We start from the raw sequence: 24563 nt of genomic DNA on the forward strand, positions 1-24563 counted from the left end.
TATCTGGTGATAGGATCGATATCAATATTATCAATAAATGATAATCCTATGATAATCCTATCATTTATTGAGGGTAAATCCTCCTGAGCAAGATTCAGAAACACTGAAACATTAGATATTAGTAGTATCTGTTGCTCATTGTGAAGCTCTGTATTTATTTAAAGGAATTAATTCCTAACGTATGTATGGCAAGTCATTCACACTGTGCCTATTAAGTTTATTTTTGTTAAAATATGCAAAGGAATTGTGAAAATAATACTTCCATTGAAGTATTACTTCCTCCACATTACCCATGGGAATCTTACTATTTCTGGACTATGACTAGGACAGAATCTTCTAGACCTTTAGTTGGCTTTTCTTCATCAAATTTCCCTTGAATTCTGGTCTCTTTACACAGAATCACAGAATTACAGAATGGCCTGTATTAGAAGGGACCTCAAGGATCATGAATCTCCACTCCTCCCGCCACACGCAGGGCACTGACCTCCCCATTTAATACCAGACCAGGCTGCCCAGGGCCCCATCCAATCTGGCCTTGAACACCTCCAGGGACGGAGCATCCACAGCCTCTCTGGGCAGCCTGTTCCAGCACCTCACCACTCTCATAGTAAAGAACTTCCCCCTGACATCCAACCTAAATCTTCCCTCCCTCAACTTAAAACCATTTCCTCTTGTCCTACTGTTATCAACCCTTTCAAAGAGTTGATTCCCCTCCTGTTTGTAGGCTCCCTTTAGGTACTGAAAGGCTGCAGTGAGGTCACCTCGCTTTACCTGTCAGACTCACAGTAATCTGGGGATGTTCTGTAAAGGGCACACCAGGCACCTTTTGCTAACCTTGGCACAGCGTACTGTGTCCTTGCAAATTAAATTCCTGACAGTTTGATTAATAATGTGTTTTTATTATTACAACAACAGTTTTAAAACAAAGCGCGTTTTCTTCAAGAGTCATTTAAACAGATGCATAATTCAGATGTATAATTATTCTTAAGGATATGTGGTTTGTCACTGACTCTTGGCATGGGAAAAGGACAGATACTGTGTTGGTTTTATCTCAAGGAATTTAGACTGTGTACTGTCAGCCAAAAGGCCTTAGTTACAAAACAAAACGCATCCTGCCTTGTCTCTGTGCTTTGCTTTTCTATGCTAATTGCTTTCAGCTTGAATTGTATGATCACGCGTGTATTTGATATGCGTGTTTTGTTTATGTGGAACTCCATTATCCTGTCTCATGTTCTTGGAGTGCCTGAAAGTAGTTTCACTAATCTGTCAGCATAGTATGTACTTGTGGATAAATATAGACGTGCAGCCTCTCTGTGAGTGGTCATCATCATATGCTGAAGCTAAAAATTACCCCTCTGGTTATGGAAAGGCTGATCTGATCCGGAGGCCTGCGCTAGCTCACACTTTGTAGGTCTTCAGCACTTGTCTATTTGAAAAACAAAAGCCAAAACCTGAACTAAAACTAAAAGCAATATGGACCAGAATGATGGAAAATTTGTAGTGAAGTGTGATACAGGATTATGAAGCAAGTAACTTCCTTTTAATTTCAGTTAGAAAAGGATTCCAACTTTTCTAACTTGAGCGGAGCATTTCAGGTATTCGCAGGCTCATGGATATTACAGTAGCATGTTGGAGAAAGTCCAGTGTGATCAGCTTTATAAAGGGGCTCGGTAGGTACAAAAATATTGAGAATATGTGTTGTGGTTTGTGGTATTAGTCTGTTTGTGGTTTGCTTTAGTGCAAGTTTGATACAGTTAACTAGAAGAATGCCATCTCTGTTTCTTGTGGTTAAAGATACTGAAAATTCAGTAGCTGTTTGGCTGTCGTGGTATCCAGCGTAGTGTACTCTTAGGTTGTCTTCATCTTTCTGTTGTTTTGCTTTGTCTTAGAGCTTTATGAAAAATACCTGGCATGTAAATCATAGCAGAGACTCTGGCATGGTAGCTGAATTTTGTACTCGTTCCCATTATCACCTTACTGACTGTGTGGTCAAACTGCTGTACTTTTTCGCATCTATAACTACACTCAGAGAAAATATTATACATGGAAAAAAATAGCAATGATTTTATTTCAGTAATTCATTCTATGGCAATGGTATGTGAATGTGGTGGTAAGGGTTTCTGATATTTCATTGTGATGGTAAGGGTTTCTGATATTTCATTGCTTGTCCCATATTTCTAACTTGTTTTTAAATGCTTTCAAATGCATAATAGTGAGGAAATGTTATGGTTATAACCTGAGCTAAATGAAAATAATCTGTAGGAAAAGCAAGGAGTACTCTTTGAATACTTTGAGGGACAGCTTATTGCAGAAAGACTAGGAAATAAGGAATGTATCCTGTTAACAACAAAATTGGTTGTTTGAGAGAAGTAGCCTTCTGACAGAATTGCACTCCAAAATGGTGCAGCCATCTTACACCAGATAAGGCATAGTTCATTTTTTTCACAGATTTTTGTGGGATAGGTGATGTAGATATGTATAGAGCTTCCCAGCATTGACTTGCAGATTCCCTGCTTTGGTAGGGCCCTTGGGCATCTGCACTGCCATGGGCTCCTGTTCTCTGCATGGGAATCACCATTTGTTTTCCTTGGGAAAGAATTATGTTTCTCTAATTGAAATGTTTATTTTAACTCAGTATTTGTATGCAGACCAGCACTGTACTGTATGTTAGTAGTTCAGACTAAAGGTTTCAGTGGCCCATTCTGGTAATTCTCCATGTAGGAGAATAGCATTATTTTGAAATTATGTAGTGAAAACTTTATTTGTCAATGAAAACAGCATTTTGAATTGAATATAATTCCTCTGTTAACATCCCACCTCTACCCTTCTGTAAAACCCACACTGGCTTCATATGGTGTTTTTGCACATAAAAATTGTGCCTTTTATTTAATAGGAAAGTGTTTCTCTTGCAGAGATGGCACAAATGTGTGTTTTTTTTCCATTGTTGTTTTTAATGCCTGCATTATAATGTATCAACACAAAAGGGCCAACCATGGATTTTTTAATACAAAAATGTCTTAGATTTTCAGTTTAGTCAGCTGTGATGTAGCAGTTAGAGTTGACAGTTTGTCCAGCTTCCAGAAAATCCAGAAGGATCAGCCCTTTCTTATAGCAGAAGACACATCACTTTATGTGCTGAGGGCTGCATCTTGAACTTTTTCTTTGATGGGGAATTCACACTGCCACTCCATGGCTTGCCATTTTTATTCCAGTTCATATTGGTGACATGGTATTTTGTCACTATTAATGGTGCAGTCCAGCCCCATATTGGTTCAGTAGGTCCTGACAAACCTTCATACGGTGTTCTTTCTGTTCCTGTGAAAGCATTCTTGGGATCCACCTGGTGCAAACTTTGTGATATTCCAAAATTTTCCTGTGCATTGAGGCTGTTATTCAACTCCACACGCAGTTTCCTGGTCATAGTCTTCCAATTTGTGTGGATCAGATGATCGAGCCACTCTGTCTCACTGTATTACTTTTCTGCAGGACCATCTGGAATATGGCTTGTCATTCGTGTCACTGTCACTACTACTGAAACACACCACCCCCACCTCACTTTTTGGTCTCCATAAAAGTTCCTCAAGGGTTGATGAATGTCACGGGGTGCAGTTTTTTCTGCATGAAGGGATTTGATGACACAGTTTTGCTTTAGTTGCACTTCCATGCCAGATGCCATTCTATCAGAGTGCCCCTCTGCTGCCATCTGTCACACAGTAACAAATTATAACGGCATAGGAGTAGAAGGTTCAACCTCTACTGCCATACCACCAACATCCACCTCTGACAGTGTGGGCCAACATTATAAAATAGGAGGCATTACTTTCAGAGCAGCCTTCATAATAACATTTCTCTACTGCAGGCTGCAGTTAACGAATGAATCATAGAATCAGTCATAGAGTTGCTTAAGTTGGAAAGGACCTTGAGGATAACCTAGTACCAACCCTCTGCCATGGACTGGGTTGCCACCCATTGGATCCAGCTGTCCAGCGCCCCAGCCTGAGTAGAAGGGGATAAACACCTCCTTCTCCTTGCTGGCCACCCCTCTGTTGATGCAACCCAGGATATAGCTGGCCTTCTGTGCTGCAGGAGCACACTGCTGGTTCACGTCCAGCTTTTGTCCATCAGGACTGCCAGGTCCTTCTGCGCAGAGTTGCTCTCTATGAGTCTCCCAGCCTGTACTCCTATGTGGGATTGCCTCGACCCAAGTGAAAACCTTCGCTTGGCCTTGTTAAACTTCATTAGATTTTCATGTGCCTACTTTTCACAAATAATTGCAAGTAATTGATTTCTCAGTTAGATATCTAGAAGAAAATAGATTGAGATCAGTCTGTGTCATAAACCCAATATCACAGTTCTTAATAGGCTTCTTATTAAGAACTAAATCCCGATGCCTCCGAAATTCTGACAGAATACCCTAATGATTGATGGCGAGGATTGCAGCTCTAAGGAAGTGTAATTAGGATTTCTTAGACTTACTTTCATTAGAATGTCAGGCATAAATGACCATACACACCCTTCTTCCTTCCTTCCATCCCTCTTTTGAGTCTCATCTTTTGAACTTAGTAGCTGATTTAAGCTGAACCTGTCTGAGGGACAGATGTGAAGTTTGCATTTGCTAGGGTTCCTACAGACCCTTTTGAGAGGCAGCCTTGGGTAGCAGAAGGCAGGTGTGTGGCCTTGAGGAGCTTAGATGGGAGGCCTGATGGTGCAGAGCTGAGGGCAGCCTGCAGGAATAGGAGGTGATGGGCTGTGGGAGGACAGGGCTTCTGCTGCACACAGGGCCCTAATGCAGGAAAAGGGTGGTTTCACTGCTCACAGCAAAGCCTTCTTCCTAAGTGAGGAGTCAAAGCATGTGAGTGGATGGCTGTGAGCTGATCCAAATGATGTGTTTGATTCGTACGACGTAATTGGTGATTGAATAAAACAGGTTTGATAGTCCATATAAATTTACATCTGATCCTTTGCATCCGACTGTTCTTATATCTCAACTTCAGGAGAGCCTAGGTGATGACAGTGTGTACTCTTTTTTACAGAGGCCCTTTTTGTTTCATTAGTTTGAAGTAAATGATTGTGTATATTAGAAATAGTTTTGTATCATCTGAATGTACAGCCTTTCTATATGGTTTCGTTTATGCAGAGTCAGCACTAGCAAATTTCAGTTGATTATGGTTTTGCCCTCAGAAATCAAGTAAAACTTTGCAGGTAACAAAACCAGCTGAATGGAAGAATTGTTGCTGCTGTGCTAGAGAGTGGTGGTATACCTTATCCATTAGGAGAGTCGTTTTCAAATACAGTACATATGTTATGCTTGCAGAATAGTAACTAGGTGAACAAAAGTATCTTTGTCTTGCATTACAGTTATATCATAGACTTCTAAACTGATTTTCTAAGGGAAAATATCTTCTCTTTTACTTAATGGATCTATTTTCTTTTTTCAGTTCCTTAATTTGTGGTCTGATTCTACCACATCTTGAATACTATTAAATGATAATTTAATCCTTGTGATTTCTTTTTTTGCCTTTTTTTTTTTTTCCTTGCAATTAAGTGTTAAAAGTATTAAGGAAAGATCTAAAACCTCATTTATTCTTAAAGTAATGTCATTTAGTTAATAGGTTACAGTTTTAGCAGTGGTTGCAGTTTCATTCCTCAGAATGAAATGCTGAAGGCATTAGATGTGCAGCAGCCATCCTTGTAGTTCGTTCTTCTTTCTTTGTAACTTGGACACAACTTGCCATGTAACACTCTGTAATGCAGTGCTATTTGTAAATATTATGTTTACCTAGAGCAACAAGTATTCATAATATTTGTTTGCGTTGCATTAAAGTACCTCTGTCTCAACCACCTGCAGTTACAACATCTGTACAGATACACATGGAGCATAATACCGTGATACTGATAATGGGGAATTCACCAATGTGCAGCACCATTTAGATTGGAAGAGATCTCTGGAAGTTGTATAGTCCAACCCCTGCTCAATAACTGCAGAATATTTCTCAGGCCAGACAAGTTTTGAGTATCTTCAAGACTGGAGTTTCCACAGTATCTCTTTACAACACTCTATGAGTGTCTGACTACTCTCACAGTAGACTTCTTCCATATATCTAATTGGAATTTCCTATATTCCAGCATGTGTCTATTGCCTGCAAAAGTAAGATAAAAATCAGGCCCTTTATAACTTAACCAACAGATCATACTCCTGGCATATGTAAGGATAGCTCTGTTTGAATAGCATTAAAAAACAAGTTTGTTATTTGACACTTGAGTTATAGACCTGGCCTGACTCCTAAAAGGTAGGAAATGTGGATGTTGTTCAAAGAATGAACAAAGTGTCAACAAGTATGAATAAAAAGAGGATTGAGTGTGTACTGCATTGTATTCGATACCACTTTGTCTTTTATTTATTCTAGATTATGTAAGTTTTGTCTGTAACTTTAAGATGGAAATTTTATTTATATATTGCATATTTATTTTGCTATCAACTAGCCTGCAGGTGTGCTTTGATGGTTTCTGGGCCATTGGGATGTTTTGGAAAAGTGAAGGTGTTTACACAAAAGTAAATGCATGTCTATTATCTTTCAGCTTCTCCAGTTGGCAACGGATATATCAAGCCTCCTGTCCCACCTGTTTCTGGTACGCAGAGAGAAAAAGGACCTCCAGCCATGTTGCCTATTAATGTTGACCCAGACAGTAAGCCAGGCGAATATGTTCTGAAGAGCTTGTTTGTTAACTTTACTACTCAGGCTGAACGCAAGATTCGTATCATCATGGCAGAACCTCTTGTAAGTAAAAGGAAATTCTGATTATATACGTATTTTGATTTGAATTGAGAGCATTTCCCAAATGGTAAAATACGCCACTACTGTGGTGACCAGAAAAACAGAGGTGTGCAAGGTACGCCAAAGTGGTGACGTGAATTAGAAGAATATTTTTGTTTGCTGAATGGCAGTGTGTTGGTGACATTGAGAAGAGGAAGAGTGTCAGGCAGAGTAAGTTTCACAGCTGGGAAAGAGGTCATTTGAGTCAAAATAGGTTAGAAAGTACTGAAATACAATTAAAAATATGCATAAGAACATTACTGGTTTTCAGCTAAGACACAAAAATGAATAGCACTGCTGGTTCCCCTTTTACTACTGACAGTAGCAGTTTTCATAATCGTACAAAGTAATACAGCACCAATTTTACATATACACAAGCATTTGTATGCATATATACATACACAGCATTCGAAAAAGGAGCTACATTACAGTGTTTTACACAGTGAGAGAGCTGCCAGTATTTGTATTTTAGACAAATTTAAAATATAAACACCTTTGTTGCGTACTGTTTTGTACTACTGAATGCTGCTGTTTTAACTTGAGACTACACTTTATATACTTTGCTGTTATTTTAAATATGACATATAATATTTTTATTACAAAAAACAGCACAGAATAGATAAATACCCTATTTTCATCTCTGGGTATTCTGAACTGTGAAATTCAGATTGTCTTAATTGTGTTAACATCTCTTTAGCGTTACGTTTTGATATAGATTCAGAAGCACTTGGTACTTTTTAAGGCTTTCCAGACTTTCCTGTGAAATATTAGGTAGGTGCAAGATGAAGGAAATATGTAATTTGGAAATCACAGAAATCCAAACAGAAATTTTGACAGAGGTCCAGTTTTTCGCCTTCTGTGAGTTCCTTCCAAATATAAAAATTGGAATAAAGAAACAGATATGGTCCAGGCCCTTCAGCGGATACAGTGCAGGCATTTATTTAATACCATCCACTCTTCTTGTGACATACCATAAACACCTTTAAAATTTTAAGACAGAATGTATTGTAAAAGAACTTGACAAAACCTGGTAAACAACAAGACTGTGACTGAGAACATTGTTTCCTTGGGGCACCTCTGTTCTTCATAAACGCTTACCTCTGCATTATGCGTGTAATATTTCAAATACAAATAGGATCCAGTCACCCTGAATTATTCCCATTTCACACTGTGTTAAGATTACTTAGACTTGCTGTGTGTTAATACATTATTTTTGCATCTTTCTGAAACTATGAAAATCTGAATATCAGTCTTACTCCAGAGACTGCTCAGTGAAATTTTATCTGGCAAATTCAATATAGACTGACTGTAAAAATATAAAATAAAAGGGGAGTAAAATTTCACCTTTTTATCAACAGTTTTAGTACAGATTTCTTAGAGAGGTCTGGCTGTGAGACATTAAAAATATTCAGTGACATATTCACATCTAATTAATAAGACTTATAAGCCGTGACATGCTGCTTTTTGAGGGTGGCTGGGACAAATGTGCAAGCATGTTTTTGTTAGATATTCTGTCAGAATGTAATCAAGGAAGTTGCAGGGAAAATGTAAACAATTATTCTGGAGCAGTGGCTAAGATGTTAAGTCCACCCTTTTTCTAGGGTAACTTGGATGTCTTGCTTTGTTTCTGCATTTTTACTCCACTGGCTAAATTGTGACCAGGAATTTCCAGGGATCTGCAAGACCACAATTATAAATTGGTGATGTAGAACCACCTTTAGCCTTTTTCATAATAGGTAGTCAAATGGTGAACTCTTTGAAGATTCTGTTCTAATTAAACTCCAGTGTACTTCAAAGAAAATCAAACTTGCAAAGTACTCCAGCACTGAGATATTTTCAGCCTGAATTCTCTAAGCCATTACAAGATATGACAGGTTAATTTTATAATGAGTGATGAATACTTGAGATATCTTTTAGAGAAGTTAGAATGATCAGTATATGATCACTTTTTCGTCCCTTTTATCATGAAGTCTTATCTCACATTCAAGCTCAGAAATTACCATAGGATTAAATTAAAAACTCACTGGTACGTTTTTTGCATAAATATTTATTTCCATATGCAGGTTTTGCCTTATTATCTATTCTGATGACCCTTATTATGTTTTTCTGGATTTTTCTCTCAGTTTCTTTGGCCCAGTTGATATTTTCATCTCTCCTTTCTGTGAGATACACAGAGCCCTGTTGTAAATTACAGTGTTCTGACAGCTCTGGTGGAAAATCAGATTTGCTGCTGCCACGAGTAGCGGATGCTTGCAAGGCACAAAACGTGTTTGCTATTTTCTAGGGCAGCAGTGAAGGGCACTTCACCCAGTCCTTTCTGCAGCCCATGAAATCTCATCCGGGATGGCAAGATTCCACCAGCAAGGAAGAGGAGCACAGAGCAATGCCACCCACCCCTCCTGCTACCTTGCTGTTGAGAAAACTTGATTTGACATTTTGGTTACTGGACTTGGCAGTGATCATCATAAAAAATGTACCTCCAAGCTGATATGTTTGGAAGGCATGAGTCAAATGCCGGCTCCCCGCTGTTAAGACTTTAACAAGTTACAATGGAAACCTTTTGTTATCAGATGTGATTCTTTTTTTCTTTGTTGGGAGTATATTTTATTTGAAATTTCAGGTCCAACTTTTCTCCTTTTTAGGGTCTCTGAAGTAAAAGAAAAGTGTGGTGATTACATTAAGTTCACTATCGTGTTGCTCACTTTTAATGATGAAACTACAGTATCCAGGTTGTCATGTAGCATTACTCCAAGCTGAAGGCATTTGACAGCAGAATGAATTTCAAGGGATTTTCTGGTTTAAAAAACAAAATTCAGAGAAATGAAACGTAAATCATTTTTTCTTGATAACCTTTAATATTTCCTTGATACTTTGCTGTAAATAATTATTCTCCTTTACAATTAATGCTAAGCATTTTTCCTATAGATCACTTTTCAAAGCTGATTGTAGTCACATATACATTTTTATCAGTTTAAATTTTAAATCTTCTTTACATTGCTTCACTTATAAACACAAGTTGGTCTTTTATTAGCATTGGTCTTTTTTCAAGCAGTGGTGACCTTATAATGAAATGAAGCAGAGGAAGCCAAGGAAATATTTTTGCCAGTTCAAATGATAAAATGCGTTTACAGATAATGATGCTGTAAGGAGGAAAAAAAAAGTCAACAGAGAAAATGGTTTCCTTTTTAGGAGTGTTGATTATCACTTAGAGTAATAATTCATCCTGTGCATACTGATCAGGCTAATCTTTAAATGTGGCTTTCAGCAGTACTTACACACAGCTGCAGGCATTGATAAAACATAGCGAGCTACAGGCGGTGACAGTGGTTAATGGTTAATTTAGCTGTTGGTAAACTTTCATTATGCTTCTCTCCTGCAAGCATCTTCTTTCACTGAGCCTGCCTAAATTCAGAAACTCATTGCCTTACTACTGAACTCAGCAACAGGATTTACTAATTACAGGATCAAGCCTATCAGCATATCCCTGTATTCTGCCAGTAACTTTCTCCTTTCATTAGGAAGGCTTATCTGGCCTCTGGAAATCCACTGAAAGCAGGCATGTCTTTAATACGACTGTATTTATTACTTCCATTTCAGTAGGAGCTTAAAGATACTAAAATACAGATCTGTTTCACAGTGGAGCTTCTGATATCAGCTGAGGAAGTGGTTAAGAAGCCTATGGAAGAGTAAGAATACTGCAGATTATTTTGCAAAGCTATAAAAAGTTGGCCAGCTTTTGGCAGAGACCAACCAGCATGTATAATGTCATGGCTCTCTGATTAGCTCTATTCTAGGCTTAACTTTCTCTTGGCATTGAAGAAGAAATATACTATGAACAGACATAAATAAAATAAACCTAGTTGTTAAGGTTTTTGAGGATTAGCCTGTGATAACTGGTAAGATTGATGTAGATAATTACTTGATAATAATATCAAGAATTTTATCATACAGCTGAATTTTCATTTTTACGTGGACTAAGTTCCACCTGTATCACATGAGGAGTGACTCATTTATATGACTCATCTATAATGAGACAAATGAGCATCACACATTTGTTTACATTTGAAGTCCTCTTGTATAGTTTGACAAATGTACAAGGTTGGGATTCTATTTGTTCAAAGTGCACAAATGGGAGTTGCTGTCTGGAACAAGCCATTTTGTTCAGAAGAGGCGAGGCAAATTGCCTCTGCCTATTCACTCTATATGCTTGTGCCCAGAAAAACTGAAAAGAAGGCAACTTTATTTGAATAACCATATGCAGGTACATATTGAAAATGCTATTCTTTTTGCACGTGCATCCTCAGAACCTTCTATAAATGCTCCATACGTGCCTGATTCCCACAGTCATCAGTTTCTATCTGCTCTGTGTCACTCAAGGATTCTGTCACTCATAACCAATAAAAGTTTTTTATTCCACTGGAGGTTGCGATAGCCAGGATTCTTTAAAATAACATGAGCAGTCCCTCATTAACCCTAACAAATTCATGGAATCATAATTCTGGATCTAAAACATAATATCTCTGTATTTCTGCTGCATTCCATATTTAGAATGTAAATTGTATTAATAAATACTAATAGATTAGTTCTTTTAGATCCAGTTGTGACAAATAATGCATTAAAAATAGTACATTGAATATAATTGCCAGTCTTTGGATAACTGTCTTTGAAGTACTTGAGGTGCTTCTTTAGAGACTTTGCCTTATGTTATTGTGATGTGCTGTCTTCTCTCCTGTTCATCATAAAGTCAAAGCATCTTACTTTAACAACTCAGCATGTGACCTGTACCTAATATCCATTTTTTATGTAGAACCTTACAGATCTCTTACCGTGGATCCATCAAGTGACTTGTTGAATGGGGCAGATCTGTTTGTCAGCCTCCATCCCCATCTTCCATCGTTTCCAGCAAGTCTGAGCTCAGCAGGGTTCCTTTGATCATTGGCAGTATCACAGGTCAATTTCTTAGACTATCAGTTAGTTCATCCCAGTATTTTATTCAATTCCCAGCCAAATCTGTGGATTAAGTGTGATTTCTTTGTGGATGTTTCCACCAGTTCTGTTTCTCTTAAGTCAGACTTTCCAATAACTTATCTGGTTCAGCAAAATTATGGGCTGATCATCCTCTTCTTCACTGATCACCTTTTCTTGCATCTTCATTGGCTTTCCAGGTACTTTAACAGTAGTCCTCCAGAACTCTCCTTTATGCTCCCAAACTCCGCCAGTGCTAATGAAGTGCACTGAGCCAGGTCAGCTTTCCTTCAAAGGAGAGGCATCTAAGTCTGGGAGATACTGTCCATGAAATCAGGAAATTTTTTATCTAGAAGATGTAAAGGCAGAAAAGTACAGAAGAATCAAGCTTTTATACTGAAGATGGAGAACACCCATGGCAAAGACAACTCCAGTACTACAGAAAGCCTTCTCTTAGCCTTCCACTCATCTCTTCAGGAAAAGTATGCCCCTGCAGTTATCTTGATAAGTATCTCCAGCTGAGACCTGTAGCAGATGCCAGGCAGTGTCAATAGGAGCATTCTCAGTGATCTCAGAGTTTCCACAGCTGGGCACACAAGCAAAATAATGTTAGAGGCCTCTGATCTCATTCTAACGGCAGAACTTGACTGTGCTTGAGCCTCACTTGCACATGGATAAAGTCAGAGGATAGTCAGTGGTGCATGTGATAGTTCAGATCACTGAGAGGATTGAATGTCAAAAGACAGAGATTGAATCCAAGGTCACTGAAGCTGTCACGCTGTATCACGTGTTGGCTGATGCTCGCAGATGTGGCAGAGAACCTGCCACATGCCACACACTAATCACATTTTTATATCATTTAAGGATATTGGTTATTACCAGTAACCAGAAAGAGAAAGTTGTATTAGGGTCATCTAAGGCCATCCTTATGTCTGGCCTGTTGTTCCTTGTCATGTCACTGAAGACCTTGGTAAAGAGTCTTATAAGCTTGAATGTGAGGTCAGCATGTTCATAATAACTTGGATTCTGCAATGAGTTCAACAGGGAAGATGCACATTCTGTGCAGATAAAAAAGCTTCCTGTATTTGTCTACAGTGTCCTTCTGCACAACAGAAATAACTTTGCTCATCATCAATCAATTGGCGTAAAACTATTTGCATGCAGGATCAAAGCATCACTTAACTTCTCTGTTTAGGGAACAAAGATGTACAAATGACCAGGCACAAGATCAGGGAAGGGCATGCTCACCTCTTTACTGGCTCTCAGAAGTAAAGTCAAAGATAGAAAGCAGGGAACCATAGTGCTCGAGTTACGCACTTTTGATCACAATGACTTTATGTCCCAGATCCATTTAATTTACCTCTGGATCTTTCAGAGTTTCTATTTGATAGATGTCTGCTGACCCCAAATCAACCTTGGCTTCATAGAAGTGATTATTATATGCACTCTACTGATTTATTTATTTTTTCAAATGCATGTATTGGCTGATGACACCTGCCCAGCCGTATTGAAACAACTGAAACAGGAATCTGAATAGCAATTTCCTGCAAAAGTCTTGGATCTAGAACTCCAGATCTCTGAAGTATATTGTTCTTAGTAAGCTAAAAAAAAGTTATAAATTCTTGTATCAAGTGTTATTTTCAGAACATCATGTTTATTCCAGTCCCACAGGCTTAGAGGCAAAAGATCTCAGGCTCTCATACAGCATCTCATGACACCATTCTTGACTGACGTCTTATAAAGTATCACATTATTTATTAGTGTATGACTCCAAAATACCTTCTTCATGGCTTCATGTAGAGGACAAAGTCAGGATGGATGGGGCCCAGAGCACTCTAATCTACTGTTTGAATTGGTGGGTGTGGAACTACACGATCTTTGAGGTCCCTTCCAACTCAAGCCATTCTATTAAACAGCAAGGACTAATTTAAAAATGTTTAGAGTCTTATGCAAATTGAAATTTACAAACATCAATAAAGGTGATAACTGTTTTAGGAGTGTAAATCACTGTGGTAGCTGGAGTAGCTAAAATCAGGGTAAAACAAAAGAAAGTGTTATGGTGTTAACCCAGACTTTACAACTTCAATGTATTCAGATAGATTTGAAATCGGTCTGGAGTTCACTCATTTACAAAGTATTCCTTTTAGCACAAAACTCTGAAAATAAACAGACAAGAAAACTTCCTTTTGTGGTTGTGCTGCAGCTTAGCACAAATTTCAGTAAAATCATCCTTTGTGCTCTTTAAAATTTTCCAAATTAAAAAAAAAAGTATGTGTTAAAAATATTTCTTTCAGAATTGGCCAGAGGTAGACATCAGCCATCAGCTCTTTTCAGCTCAAGACACCTTTGTAAAAGGATGTTTTTCTTTTTTACCTACAAGAAAGCACCTTATTTAGCAACAGAAAAATAATACAAAATACACAAATGCTGGCAGCAGTAGGTTATTTTGGATTTGTATTTTTTTTGCAGTTAACTGTATATCTTTAATTGCACTTAAGTAAGAATGTCAGAACTTGAGTTGTTTGCACAAGAAAATTCATATTTGATTTTTGTGTTTTTTTCTTTCTTGTTGCATGTTCTGTTGAGAAAGTTGTATTACTAGTTTCTTCACTGCACGTCTAATAGCTTGGAAAAAAAAATCAGTGAGTTTGCTTCTTTTTTCAGTTTGCTTGGAATTTACTGGTAGTAATAGCAGAAGTATTACTCTTGAAATGAGATACTTCTTTAGCTTGTTTTGCCATTTTTTTTCTGAAATACCACTTATAACCAAAATTTTTGAGAGTCCTTATTTTAATGTTGTAGAGGGTGGTCAGGCACTGGAATGGCTGCCCAGGGAGGTTGTGGAGTCGCCGCCCCTGGCAGTGTTCAAGAGGCACCTGGATGAGGAGCTACGAGAGATGGTTTAGTGCTTGTGGTACTGATAGGAATGGGAGGGTGGTTGGACTGGATGATCTTGCAGGTCGTTTTCAACCTTGTGTGATTCTGATTCTGTGGTAGACAGCCTGCGTTAAAGATGTCCATTGTGGGAAGTGGGATCAACAGGCAAAAATGAGCCTGCAGTACCCGATGCGATGACAGAAGCCATCGCCGAGTCACAGCAGTAGCGGATGAAGTGGATGTCAAAGAGGCGAGATTCAGTGCCAACGAGTGAAAGCCTGTGCTTGAAACAAAACTGAAATTTTCTTACACAGTTTTGTCATCAGCAGTGCAGCATTACTGTGCACAGTCTTTTCCACGAAAATGGAACAGAAGAGCTGTTAAAAAGAAAAGAGAAATTGGGAAAGAATAGTGTGGTTTCCTGACCACTACTGAGTCTGTCTTCTGAACATGCACCTTTCATCATTTTTGTGCAATATCAGTAATTAATGTTTTTGACCTGACTTTGCTAAAAAAAAAACCTTCGGGGAGATACAGAATTTTTCTTTATATATTTAATAGCCACTTGAAATAAGCTGATTTTCCCCATCTGAAATACCAAGTATGCTTACTGTTGGTTTTGTACTTAATTTTCAAAAGCTACATGATGTTTAGCCGTGTTTTCTTTAACATTTTCGGTGTCTATAACATTGTTTCATGTAGAGGTGTGATGTTTTTTTGAAGAAACCAGGGGGATTATGTGTTTGATTATGTGTTTAGGGTCTCCTTTTGATTATTTTCAAGACTTAATAAAGGAAGTACCCTATAATGTTTGTTTTACTATCTCTGTACCTGACACAGCATCTTATGTAGGTATCTGATGGCTAATTGATGCTGAGCGGAGCAACAATGTAAATTAAAGATTGGCAAGTTGTATTTTTATGCATGAGGACCTTCTGGCATGCAAAGAACTGTTGTGAAAACGTGGGATACTAATTGCCTGTTTGGTAAAAGCTCCAGGTGGGCAACATCTGTGAGATGATCAGAGTAAACAGATTTTAAGTCAAAAAGCTTGACTCTCTTAATTACTTTGATATAAACTAACTAAGCTTCTAGGGGTGGAGGGATTTCTAAATAGTAAAAAGGTAAATTAGAGATGAAGATTAGTTCAAATAAAGTTCAGAATCATTTTCAGTACAATAACTTATCTTATGGGACTGTAGATGAATTTTTGAGAAAGTAAAACAGAGATAAATACCACATGAGCTTACTCAGTGGAGGATGAGCAGGGAGCACAGTGAGTGACGGGCACCCAGCCATGTGGAATCAGGGACCAGGCAGACAGAGCGCCCTTTAGGGGCAGCTGGCTGGTAGGTTGGCTCTCGGCTCAGCCCTGTGTTAAAGCGACGCCTGAAGGGTAGGTAGGTGCTTCTACATAGAGTAATGGTTCACGTGCCCAGGCTGCAGAAACAAATTGACTTTGTGGCATTTCTTCCTAGATGATAAAGAGAATAGTTCACTCACCATGTGAGCACAGGATTGGCAGTAGTACATTTTCTTATGTTTGTATGTACGAACAACCAGTGGGAAAACGATAAATGCAGTGTGTTTGATCCAGCTCTGCTAGGAGCACAGCTTTTCCTATGAGACACCAACCACCCTTCTTTCCTACTCTAAGGAATACAGGACAAGGACATGCAGTTTCTGTCAGAGTTTATGTGGGCATTCATAGGCAGAAAAGAATTACGCTTGGGGTTTTTTTGGTGAAAAAAAAAACCCGTAAGATTGCATTTATGTGTATTTTATATATTTGTTTTAGCTACAGCAGTTGGATTTGGTCTGTGTATTACAAGAGCTCCATTCTTCTGCTGTTGTCTTTTGCTAACTGTTCTATCCAATCAAACTACACAGTTGAGTGTGTACAGCTGCATTTAGCATGTGCTGTAGCTATATCAGAATAGTCTTGCATTCCCCATGCTCTTAATAAAAAAATGGGGTTTTATCACAGCGAGTAATACAATAACTGGTTACAGTTTAGTAGGAATAATGTGCCTAATGGTGAGGTTAGAAGTAACTTCAAGTGATGTCTGTCACAATAACACAGTGATATAGTAAAGCTTAATAGGCAGTACAACATCATTTTGTTTTCCTCTTTCCCTGAACATTCAGTTCTGTGACAGGTGGTTTAGAAAAGCTCTTCCTGTGTAAATTTACCCAATTACATTTGTGTAGCAACCCGAAAAAGCATTAATATAATAACTGCTAAAAATAGCTGACTTGTGCAGAAATTTTTCACACTGACTGTGTTAATTGAGGTGTTGAGTGATACCTTACTTTTCAGATAAATAAAAAATATTTTATTTAGTTCCTATGTCCAAATGGGATAAATATACATTTGCTGTTGCATATTCAACATACTCTGTTTTATTAGATTCTATTAATGTTCTAGCAGAGTAACTGTGGAAGGAAAGTAATTTTTAGGTGAGCATTTTGTTTTGTAAGCATTGCTGATGAAAATGTTTAGATTTCATTTATAGAAGAGTGTTTTTTTCAAATATTAAATGAAAAATTGTCTTTCCTGATCTTTCCCACTTATTTCTGATATGTATCCATATCATGGAAGTTTACAGTTCTGAAAAAAATAGTGTACAATTGAAGGCAGCACATCAAACAAGAAGTTATGATGTTTAACTTAGTGATTGAAAGTGGAAAAGTTGTTATTGAGATTCCATTATTTTGTAATTTTTCAGATGTGTTTTATAGCCCAGAAAACTCTACGCTTTTCACCTTAATCAAACCTTTCTTTATTCATATTTTGTGGTTGTAGGCTTTGGCTCCTAATTCAGGATACTTATTCATCTCAAATTTGGAAGACCTTTCTGTAGGATGTATTATAGCTACAGAGACTCAAACAGAGCCAGCTCATCATATAAAAGGGCCTCTTTGCGATTTCTGAGTTAGATGGGCAACAAAATCAATAAATAAAATAGTGCCTCAAGTCAGGAAAACATTTTTAAAATTTTTAAGAAACTTTTCAATGAGTGTATCTCCAGGATAAATAGAATGCTATGGAAGCTTTTACTGACAGGCAATTTCACTTTATTAGGCTTCTTAACCATGTATTTGCTTGTCCTGAAGCTGTGGGATGTAATGAAAATGTCTACTGTGATGAGTAGAAAAATACTTTGCATAGTAGCTGCTGTAGCAGTAATGTCAAAAACATTGCATGACATGAAGTGGTAGGATTTGTAAGAGTATTTCAGCTAAGCGGTGTAGAATTGTAGTTTACAGTAGACAAGAATGCCAACTGCATAAAGAAAAAATACCGTTTTTAAAGGACTCTCAGAATACCTGCATGTATTTAAGGTAAGGCAGAACGTGAAGTCTTTTACAAGCAAGAAGCACACTTCCAGTCTTCTAATTTTCTGTGCTGAAACATTGCTGGATAACTGGAAGAATCAGAAATGGGGAAAAACTGGTTGATAGGAGAAATGCAGTGTTGCTGGTTGTCGCCATTCCTTCAAGGGTGCGGTGAGCTGATCTGTTGTGGCACCCTGCTCCCAGGACAGGGTTGCACTACAGACATGGCTCCATGTCTGCACGGGGGTATCCAGGACCCCCAGGCAGAGGTGAGGAAGAGGCAAGAGAGGGTGCAGCAGAAGCTGTCTGCCAAGGGAACCAAGAGAGGGGAAGAGGCAAGAAGGTGCAGGAGGGGATGAAGGGAAGAAAAAACCTTAAAATGGGGATGTTGGGAACTTAGAACAGCAGAACCATTCCTGGCTTTGGTACATGTCCCTGGCTCATCTCCATCCCTGGGATGCCTTCTGCTTCTGCCAAGCCTGTTGCATAGCCTGTGAAGGTGAGTCACAGAATCAGAAAATCCTGAGTTGGAAGGGACCCACAAGGATCACCAAGTCCAACTCTCAGCTTCGCTCAGGACTACCTAAAATTCAAACCATATTTCTGAGCATTTTCCAAACGCTCCCTGGGCTCCAGCACCTCAAGGCCGTGCCCACAGCCCTGGGCAGCTGTTCCATGCCCACCGCCCTCTGGCGCAGACCCTTTCCCTCACCCCCAGCCGCCCTCCCCTGACGCAGCTCCATGCTGTTCCCTGTCGCTGTCACACAGAGCAGAGCTCAGCGCTGCCTCTCAGCCTTCTCTGCTCTGGGCTGAGCACACCAGGGGCCTCAGCCACTCCTCACACACCTTAGCCTGCAGACAGTTACCCATTTCTGCAGCCCTCCATTGGACACTCTCTAATAGCTTTGTGTCCATTTTGTACCGTGGCACCCAAACTGCACCCAGAGCTACAGGTGAGGCTGCACAGTGCAGAGCAGAGGGAATGATCCCTTCCCTCAGCTGGCTAACAGTGCTGGGCCTGGGGCACCATGCAGTGTGTCTGACGCTTTCCAGTGAACGTGCCACAACGTGGGAATCCTTGATCTAGTGACCTGTAAGAAGGTAAGAGTTCCATTGCCTTTTCTGAAAGGAGGGATCTTCACAGATTCAAAAGCACAGCCCCTGAGGAGTGTTGTCATCAGCTGCTGAAGTATTTGTAAGGTGTGCCTGCATCCACAGGCAGGGTGCCGGTAACCAGGGCATTTTCAGGGTTGTAGTTGCAGTCCTAGGTTCGCAGGGCTCGTTTCTTTTGTTTTAAGCATGGTCTTCTTACAGATAAGCATGTAATGAAAAATTCACATTTATGCCTGGAACACTGAACACGTTTTTGCACAATTTTATAAAATGCTTTGCAAGCCAGTGTTGCAGCATCAAGCATTGTAACACAGATCTTCTGGTTGCCAAAGTCCAGAAGCTATTGAAAAAGAACTTAAGAAACTTCACTGCAGTAGCACAAGACTTCTGTAACAGAATAAGAAATTTAGTAGTAACAAAAAAAAAGTTTATGTATAGTTGTTTTGTTTTGTTTTTTTTAATAAACTGCAACAATTCTCATGGTCCAGGACTGATGAAGACTTAAGAAATTTTTTATTTTAAATGAACTCAGCAATAATTTTGAATGATGATCTGTCTTCCATTTCAGTGAGCAGCAGATAAGAGAAATATTATCCACCCATGAGACAGAGCTCAGTAGAGTAGCACTGAGCTACCGGTGGAGGGTGAGGACTGTGGAGTGGTTTCATGTGTCTGTTACTGGGCTCCAGGATTTGGCATTGTCTGTTCATCTCCAATAAACTAGTCATAGAATTCTAATTAATAGGTGTTGTGCCACTAAATGTAACCTGGAAGAGTAACTTTATACATTAGAGGTAACAATGAAAAATATTAATGTCCTGGATAAATCAGTGACTCAGTAGAAAATACTTCAGTTTTTCTGTTTGTTAGGTAGTCAGGGGATACTGTTGTCACTCTGCAGCCAGACTCCTTGCCAGCTGGCATTAAGTGTATCAGCATAATTAATTTCAAAATCAGTCAGCAGATGACACTGGAAAACATTTTCTGCAGAAGGCAACATTAAATAACAAAAATATTTTGTATCACTTCAGGTCTTTCCATTTTGCATCCATTGCCTCTTGTCCTGGCACAGGGCACTCCTGCCTCCTGAGTCTCCTCTGCTCTACACTGAACAGTCTCAGCTCCCTCAGCCTCTCCCCATAGCAGAGATTTTCCAGTCCTCTAACCATTTTGGTTGCCTTCCATTGGATGCTTCCAGTTATGTTCATGTCTCTCTTGTACTGGGGAGCCCAAAACTGGACCCAGTACTCCAGGTCCAGCCTTACCAATGAGGTGTAGAGAAGGATTGCCTCTCTTAACCTGCTGGCCTAATGCAGCAAGAATACCATTAGTCATCTTAACAGCAAGGGCATATTGCTCAAAAGTGTTCAACTTGGTGTATACAAGGATGCCTGGGTCCTTCACTGCAGAGGCTGATAATTTAATAAATGTTGAGTACAGTAGTTTACTTGTACATGCCACAGTAATTGAGCCTGCTTGGCAAAAAAATGCTGTAAAGGTAAATGGAGACTCCTGATCTGTGCCATTCTCTTTGGCCTTCCCAGATAGTTTGAGAGTGTGTGTTGATAAGCAAAAAAAAATCTTTTTTTCTTTTAACATAACACAGTCACTTTTTCACAGCAGTCTTCATTAAAGATGAACCTTCTGGTATCTGATGTAAAATCACCTTTCTTTCAGTGTGTGCTGTGATATAGTAGATATATGAACATCTTTGCACTGCTTGGTAGTAGTGTAACATGATGGTACATCCTATAGGTAAATACTGCTCATTAGGTACATATTGGAGAAAAAGTTGTGTGTTTTCTACTATTTTGAAGTATTTTATAGTTATCAGTATGAACACCAAGTAAATCAGATGTAATAAGCAGTTAATCATTTCCTTTCTTTTAATACACTGAAGACACACTATCGGCGTTAGTATATGTATGTATATAATATATATAATAATATATATATAATTATATATATAATATATGTGTGTTAGTATATGTGTGCGTGGGTCTTCTTTCACATAAAACAGTCTCTACAGCATGAAAGGGATCAAGTGGGAAATTATGTAAACAAAAATCTAACAGAGAAATAATACTAGAGCTGGTAGAATGTATTATAATATTGATTTTAAGTAATGCATATTTAATATATTTTCTTTTAGGAGAAGCCACTGACCAAATCTCTGCAACGAGGAGAAGACCCCCAGTTTGATCAAGTAAGACACTTGGAATGAAATTGTTTCTGTTTCTCAAGCAGTAAGACAAATACTTGAAAAGCAATCTAGTGTCATAATACTGTCATAGTACACTGCAAAATAAAATCTGTCAATGCACTTTAGTAAGATGAGTGCTTTGCCTAACTGTTCTTGTTTTAAATTAGGAATGTCTTCCATTATTTTCAAACTTTTTTGCCGTAGAATTTCTTGATTTTTGTGGCATATCTGTTGTGTTATTTTCTGCCTGTTTCCTCTGATTGAGGTTTGAAGGAGCCTTCATATCTTATCGACATATCTGGTTTTTGAAGGAGGTTCATGGTCCCCAGACATAAAAAAAAAAAAAATCAAGGAAAAAAATATTACATGAGTAACCTATTTTGAGATAAAGAAAGTTGTAAAAGAATTTAAGGAACATAAAGATTGCCAAAACTCATCCCCAGCAAAGAGGAGGAATAAACACAAGGTGTGTCATAAAAAAAACCAAAGTCATTTTCTACTCCACGATTCCTGTCTCAGTTCCCAGCACTGAGCTTTGTGCTTTGGCCATTGCTGCCTGCACCACTGTGCTGCTGGTGGTTCCATAAATACAGGACAGAAGAAAGTAGCAGCAGTGACTGAATCACCTGAAAGCAGTTGTGGCTAATGCCATAAGCTGCAAGTACCACACTGAGACATGTAACTTCGGGTGAGGACATATATATGGGTAGTACTTCAGAACCCAAAATGAACTGAACCACTTCTATTGAATCTTCTGGTACGGTAGACATATTGTGCCAGAAGAAGAGATGCCATGTGAGATCCAGAAGGGCTCACTTCATAATTTTAGCCTGACAAAATAACCCTTTCTAGGTTGCTCTCTAGCCACTTTTGTGGGAGGGGAAGGCTGTCAAGCAGGCTGTCCAGGCAGGCAAAGGGCAGGACTGCTGTTCTACAGTCCTGAGCATCCTGCCTGCTTCTGCTGGCCACAGCCTCTGGGGAAGCCATCCACCGTAGGCTGAAGGAAGCTGCTTTGTGAGTGTCATAACTGGTAATGATTTTTTTTTTTTGGTGGTATTTTGACCTTAATTTGATATTTTTATTTTTTTTTCCCTTCCTGTGGGGAGAGTTCCAGATATAAATGGGAAAGAAAAACAAATTAAGCCACCCATATGCAAAACCTGTGATACTGTTCCTGCAGTGTGTTAAGCAAACACATAATGGGTGGCCTTGATTATTGGTGGTTAGGCAAAATGTGGCCCTTTACAAGGAAGAGTAAGAAGACTTAATGCTCCTCCTGATTACTGACAAATAGAAAATTGAACAATCAATTAGTGTAAACAGTGTATACTTCTCTAGAGTGAAGCAATTTTGCCTTTCCATCTGTGGCATTTTACTTTCAATCCTTGGGCCAGGGGGGAACCAACAAATGCAGACTGAAAAACAGAGGCACGTTATGTTACATACAACGTTTGTGTATATTTCTCACCACATATCTGAAGCTCTACCTTGCTGTGTCTAGAGAGATGGCAGAAAAAATGTAGAGCTGAGGTTGCCTTAAACCTCCTTTTAGAAAACCTTGCTTTCATTTCCATGAAATTTTCCAAATAAACTGTCCAAACTGACATTTTCAGGCTTTATGTCAGCCTGAGTTTTTGGCAGTGTTTCACTTGTGAGGTTTTACTTTGTTTTCTTCTTACAGCGCATAGTCATTTTTTGTTGTTGTAGTGCTCGTGGGATTTACTTACACCCATTGTAACCCACTGGGTTAGCTGTAGCTAGAAACTCATTCTAAAATGTCACAGATTAGACAGATTTCAGCGAGAGTAGGGACAGTAAGATAGAGCAAAAAGTCTTTTTTTAGTCGTCATATTTCATTCAATTGATTTGATCAATGCCCCTTAGTGTTACAAAGCTGTTTTACAAATGAGTATGTCAGCTTTATAAAATAGTCATGAAAATGCAGATATTATTTGCTGATATTAAAAATTAAGTTCTGATCTATCTGGGAAACCTTGCATATTGTGATAATATACAATACTAAAACCAATATTAAAAATTAGAGGCCTTGTACTTTTAGCTCTAACCATTTGTGTTTACTTTATAAATTAACTTGAATATGTAGAATATGTGGGATAAAGAGGAACTAGTTTGATAATCCCTTGTTTCTGCTTTCTAAGTTTGGAAAATTTTGGTATTTATTCCAGAAACAAAGTTATCTAGCAAGGACAGAAAAGGCAATAGATAACATTCCTGCCATTTCTAATTCAGAAATTGAGGAATCCCCATGAATAAGTGTTACCAAGAAGCATCTATTAACTTTCAAGTGGTATCTAACAGTTTTTTGGTTTTCAATTTGAAGGCATTAAAAATGGCACAGTCAGAAGAACCTAATTTTCCCAAATCAAATTCTGAAGGCTTCAAACAAATTGCCTGTATTCAAGTCAGATGAAATTGATGGGTGGAACAAAGTGAGGCTCTTAAAATATCTGAGCTGCATCTTAACTGTAAATTGAAAAGCAGCAAAAGTAAGGCATAGCCCAATTTTAAATTTCAGGTCAGGTTCAGAGATGGAAAAAAACAGCTTTAAAAATACCCTTTGCCAAAATTCATAACAAGCAGAGTGGAGCTTTAGCTACCTTCAGCAATTAGAATGAAGTTTAAGGTTGAAACTTCTGAACCAGGAATGTATCTTAAAGCATTGTTTACTATTCCTGAACAGCTTTATCTCTGACTGTCAGAAAATGAGACTCTCTTCTGTCTGTTCTCAAACACCATTTTAGGAATTCTGTTTGTGGTTGTGATCACAGCTCCAGGGTCTGGGGACCTGGCAGTGCACATGCATAGCTTATGAAGTGATGCCAGACAATACTGTTTCTTTCCATATGGGTGTAGTATCAGTGTCTCCTGGTAGGCAGACAGCATTGTCCTGTGGTTCTGTCTAGCTGTCAATTGCATCAACATCCTCTAACTCATAATAGTATCTTGAGCAATCTATGAAGTAATCTCACTTATCCTGACTTGCAGAACATCTCACTATTAGCCTCACAAACTGGATTCCTTACACTGACTGTATTTTCTTTGTTAGGTGTATAAAGAAAACACATACTGGAGAATATATAATTTCCACTTATGTTATCTTTGTTACGTATTTAAAGTTATGCTCTACACGTTCTTTTTTAGATGACTTCACTTGCCTATTGGCGAAGAGTTCTACTGCTCCAGCATTAGCACGCTCCGTCTCACCAATTACAGGAATGTTATTAAACATA

The 24563-nt window shown here is 38.6% G+C and overlaps 1 protein-coding gene across 7 annotated transcripts in view; it reads left to right on the forward strand.

Annotated features, from left to right (window-relative positions):
* The window catches only part of FRY (FRY microtubule binding protein), a 235808-nt gene that overhangs the window by 99993 nt on the left and 111252 nt on the right, over window positions 1-24563 (forward strand). For 6 of the 7 annotated variants that reach the window (XM_052671119.1, XM_052671120.1, XM_052671113.1 and 3 more), the window contains 2 exons: window positions 6580-6779; window positions 21262-21315. In XM_052671119.1, coding sequence (XP_052527079.1) covers window positions 6660-6779; window positions 21262-21315 — 174 coding nt within the window. In that variant the 5' untranslated portion in view covers window positions 6580-6659. Of the gene's footprint in view, window positions 1-1367; window positions 1671-6579; window positions 6780-21261; window positions 21316-24563 lie in introns of those variants that run through there. The other variant, XM_052671117.1, reaches the window with a different exon arrangement.

This window comes from Tympanuchus pallidicinctus, unplaced genomic scaffold (genome assembly GCF_026119805.1).
Source record: "Tympanuchus pallidicinctus isolate F22 unplaced genomic scaffold, pur_lepc_1.0 scaffold11, whole genome shotgun sequence".
NCBI classification, from domain to species: Eukaryota; Metazoa; Chordata; class Aves; order Galliformes; family Phasianidae; genus Tympanuchus; species Tympanuchus pallidicinctus.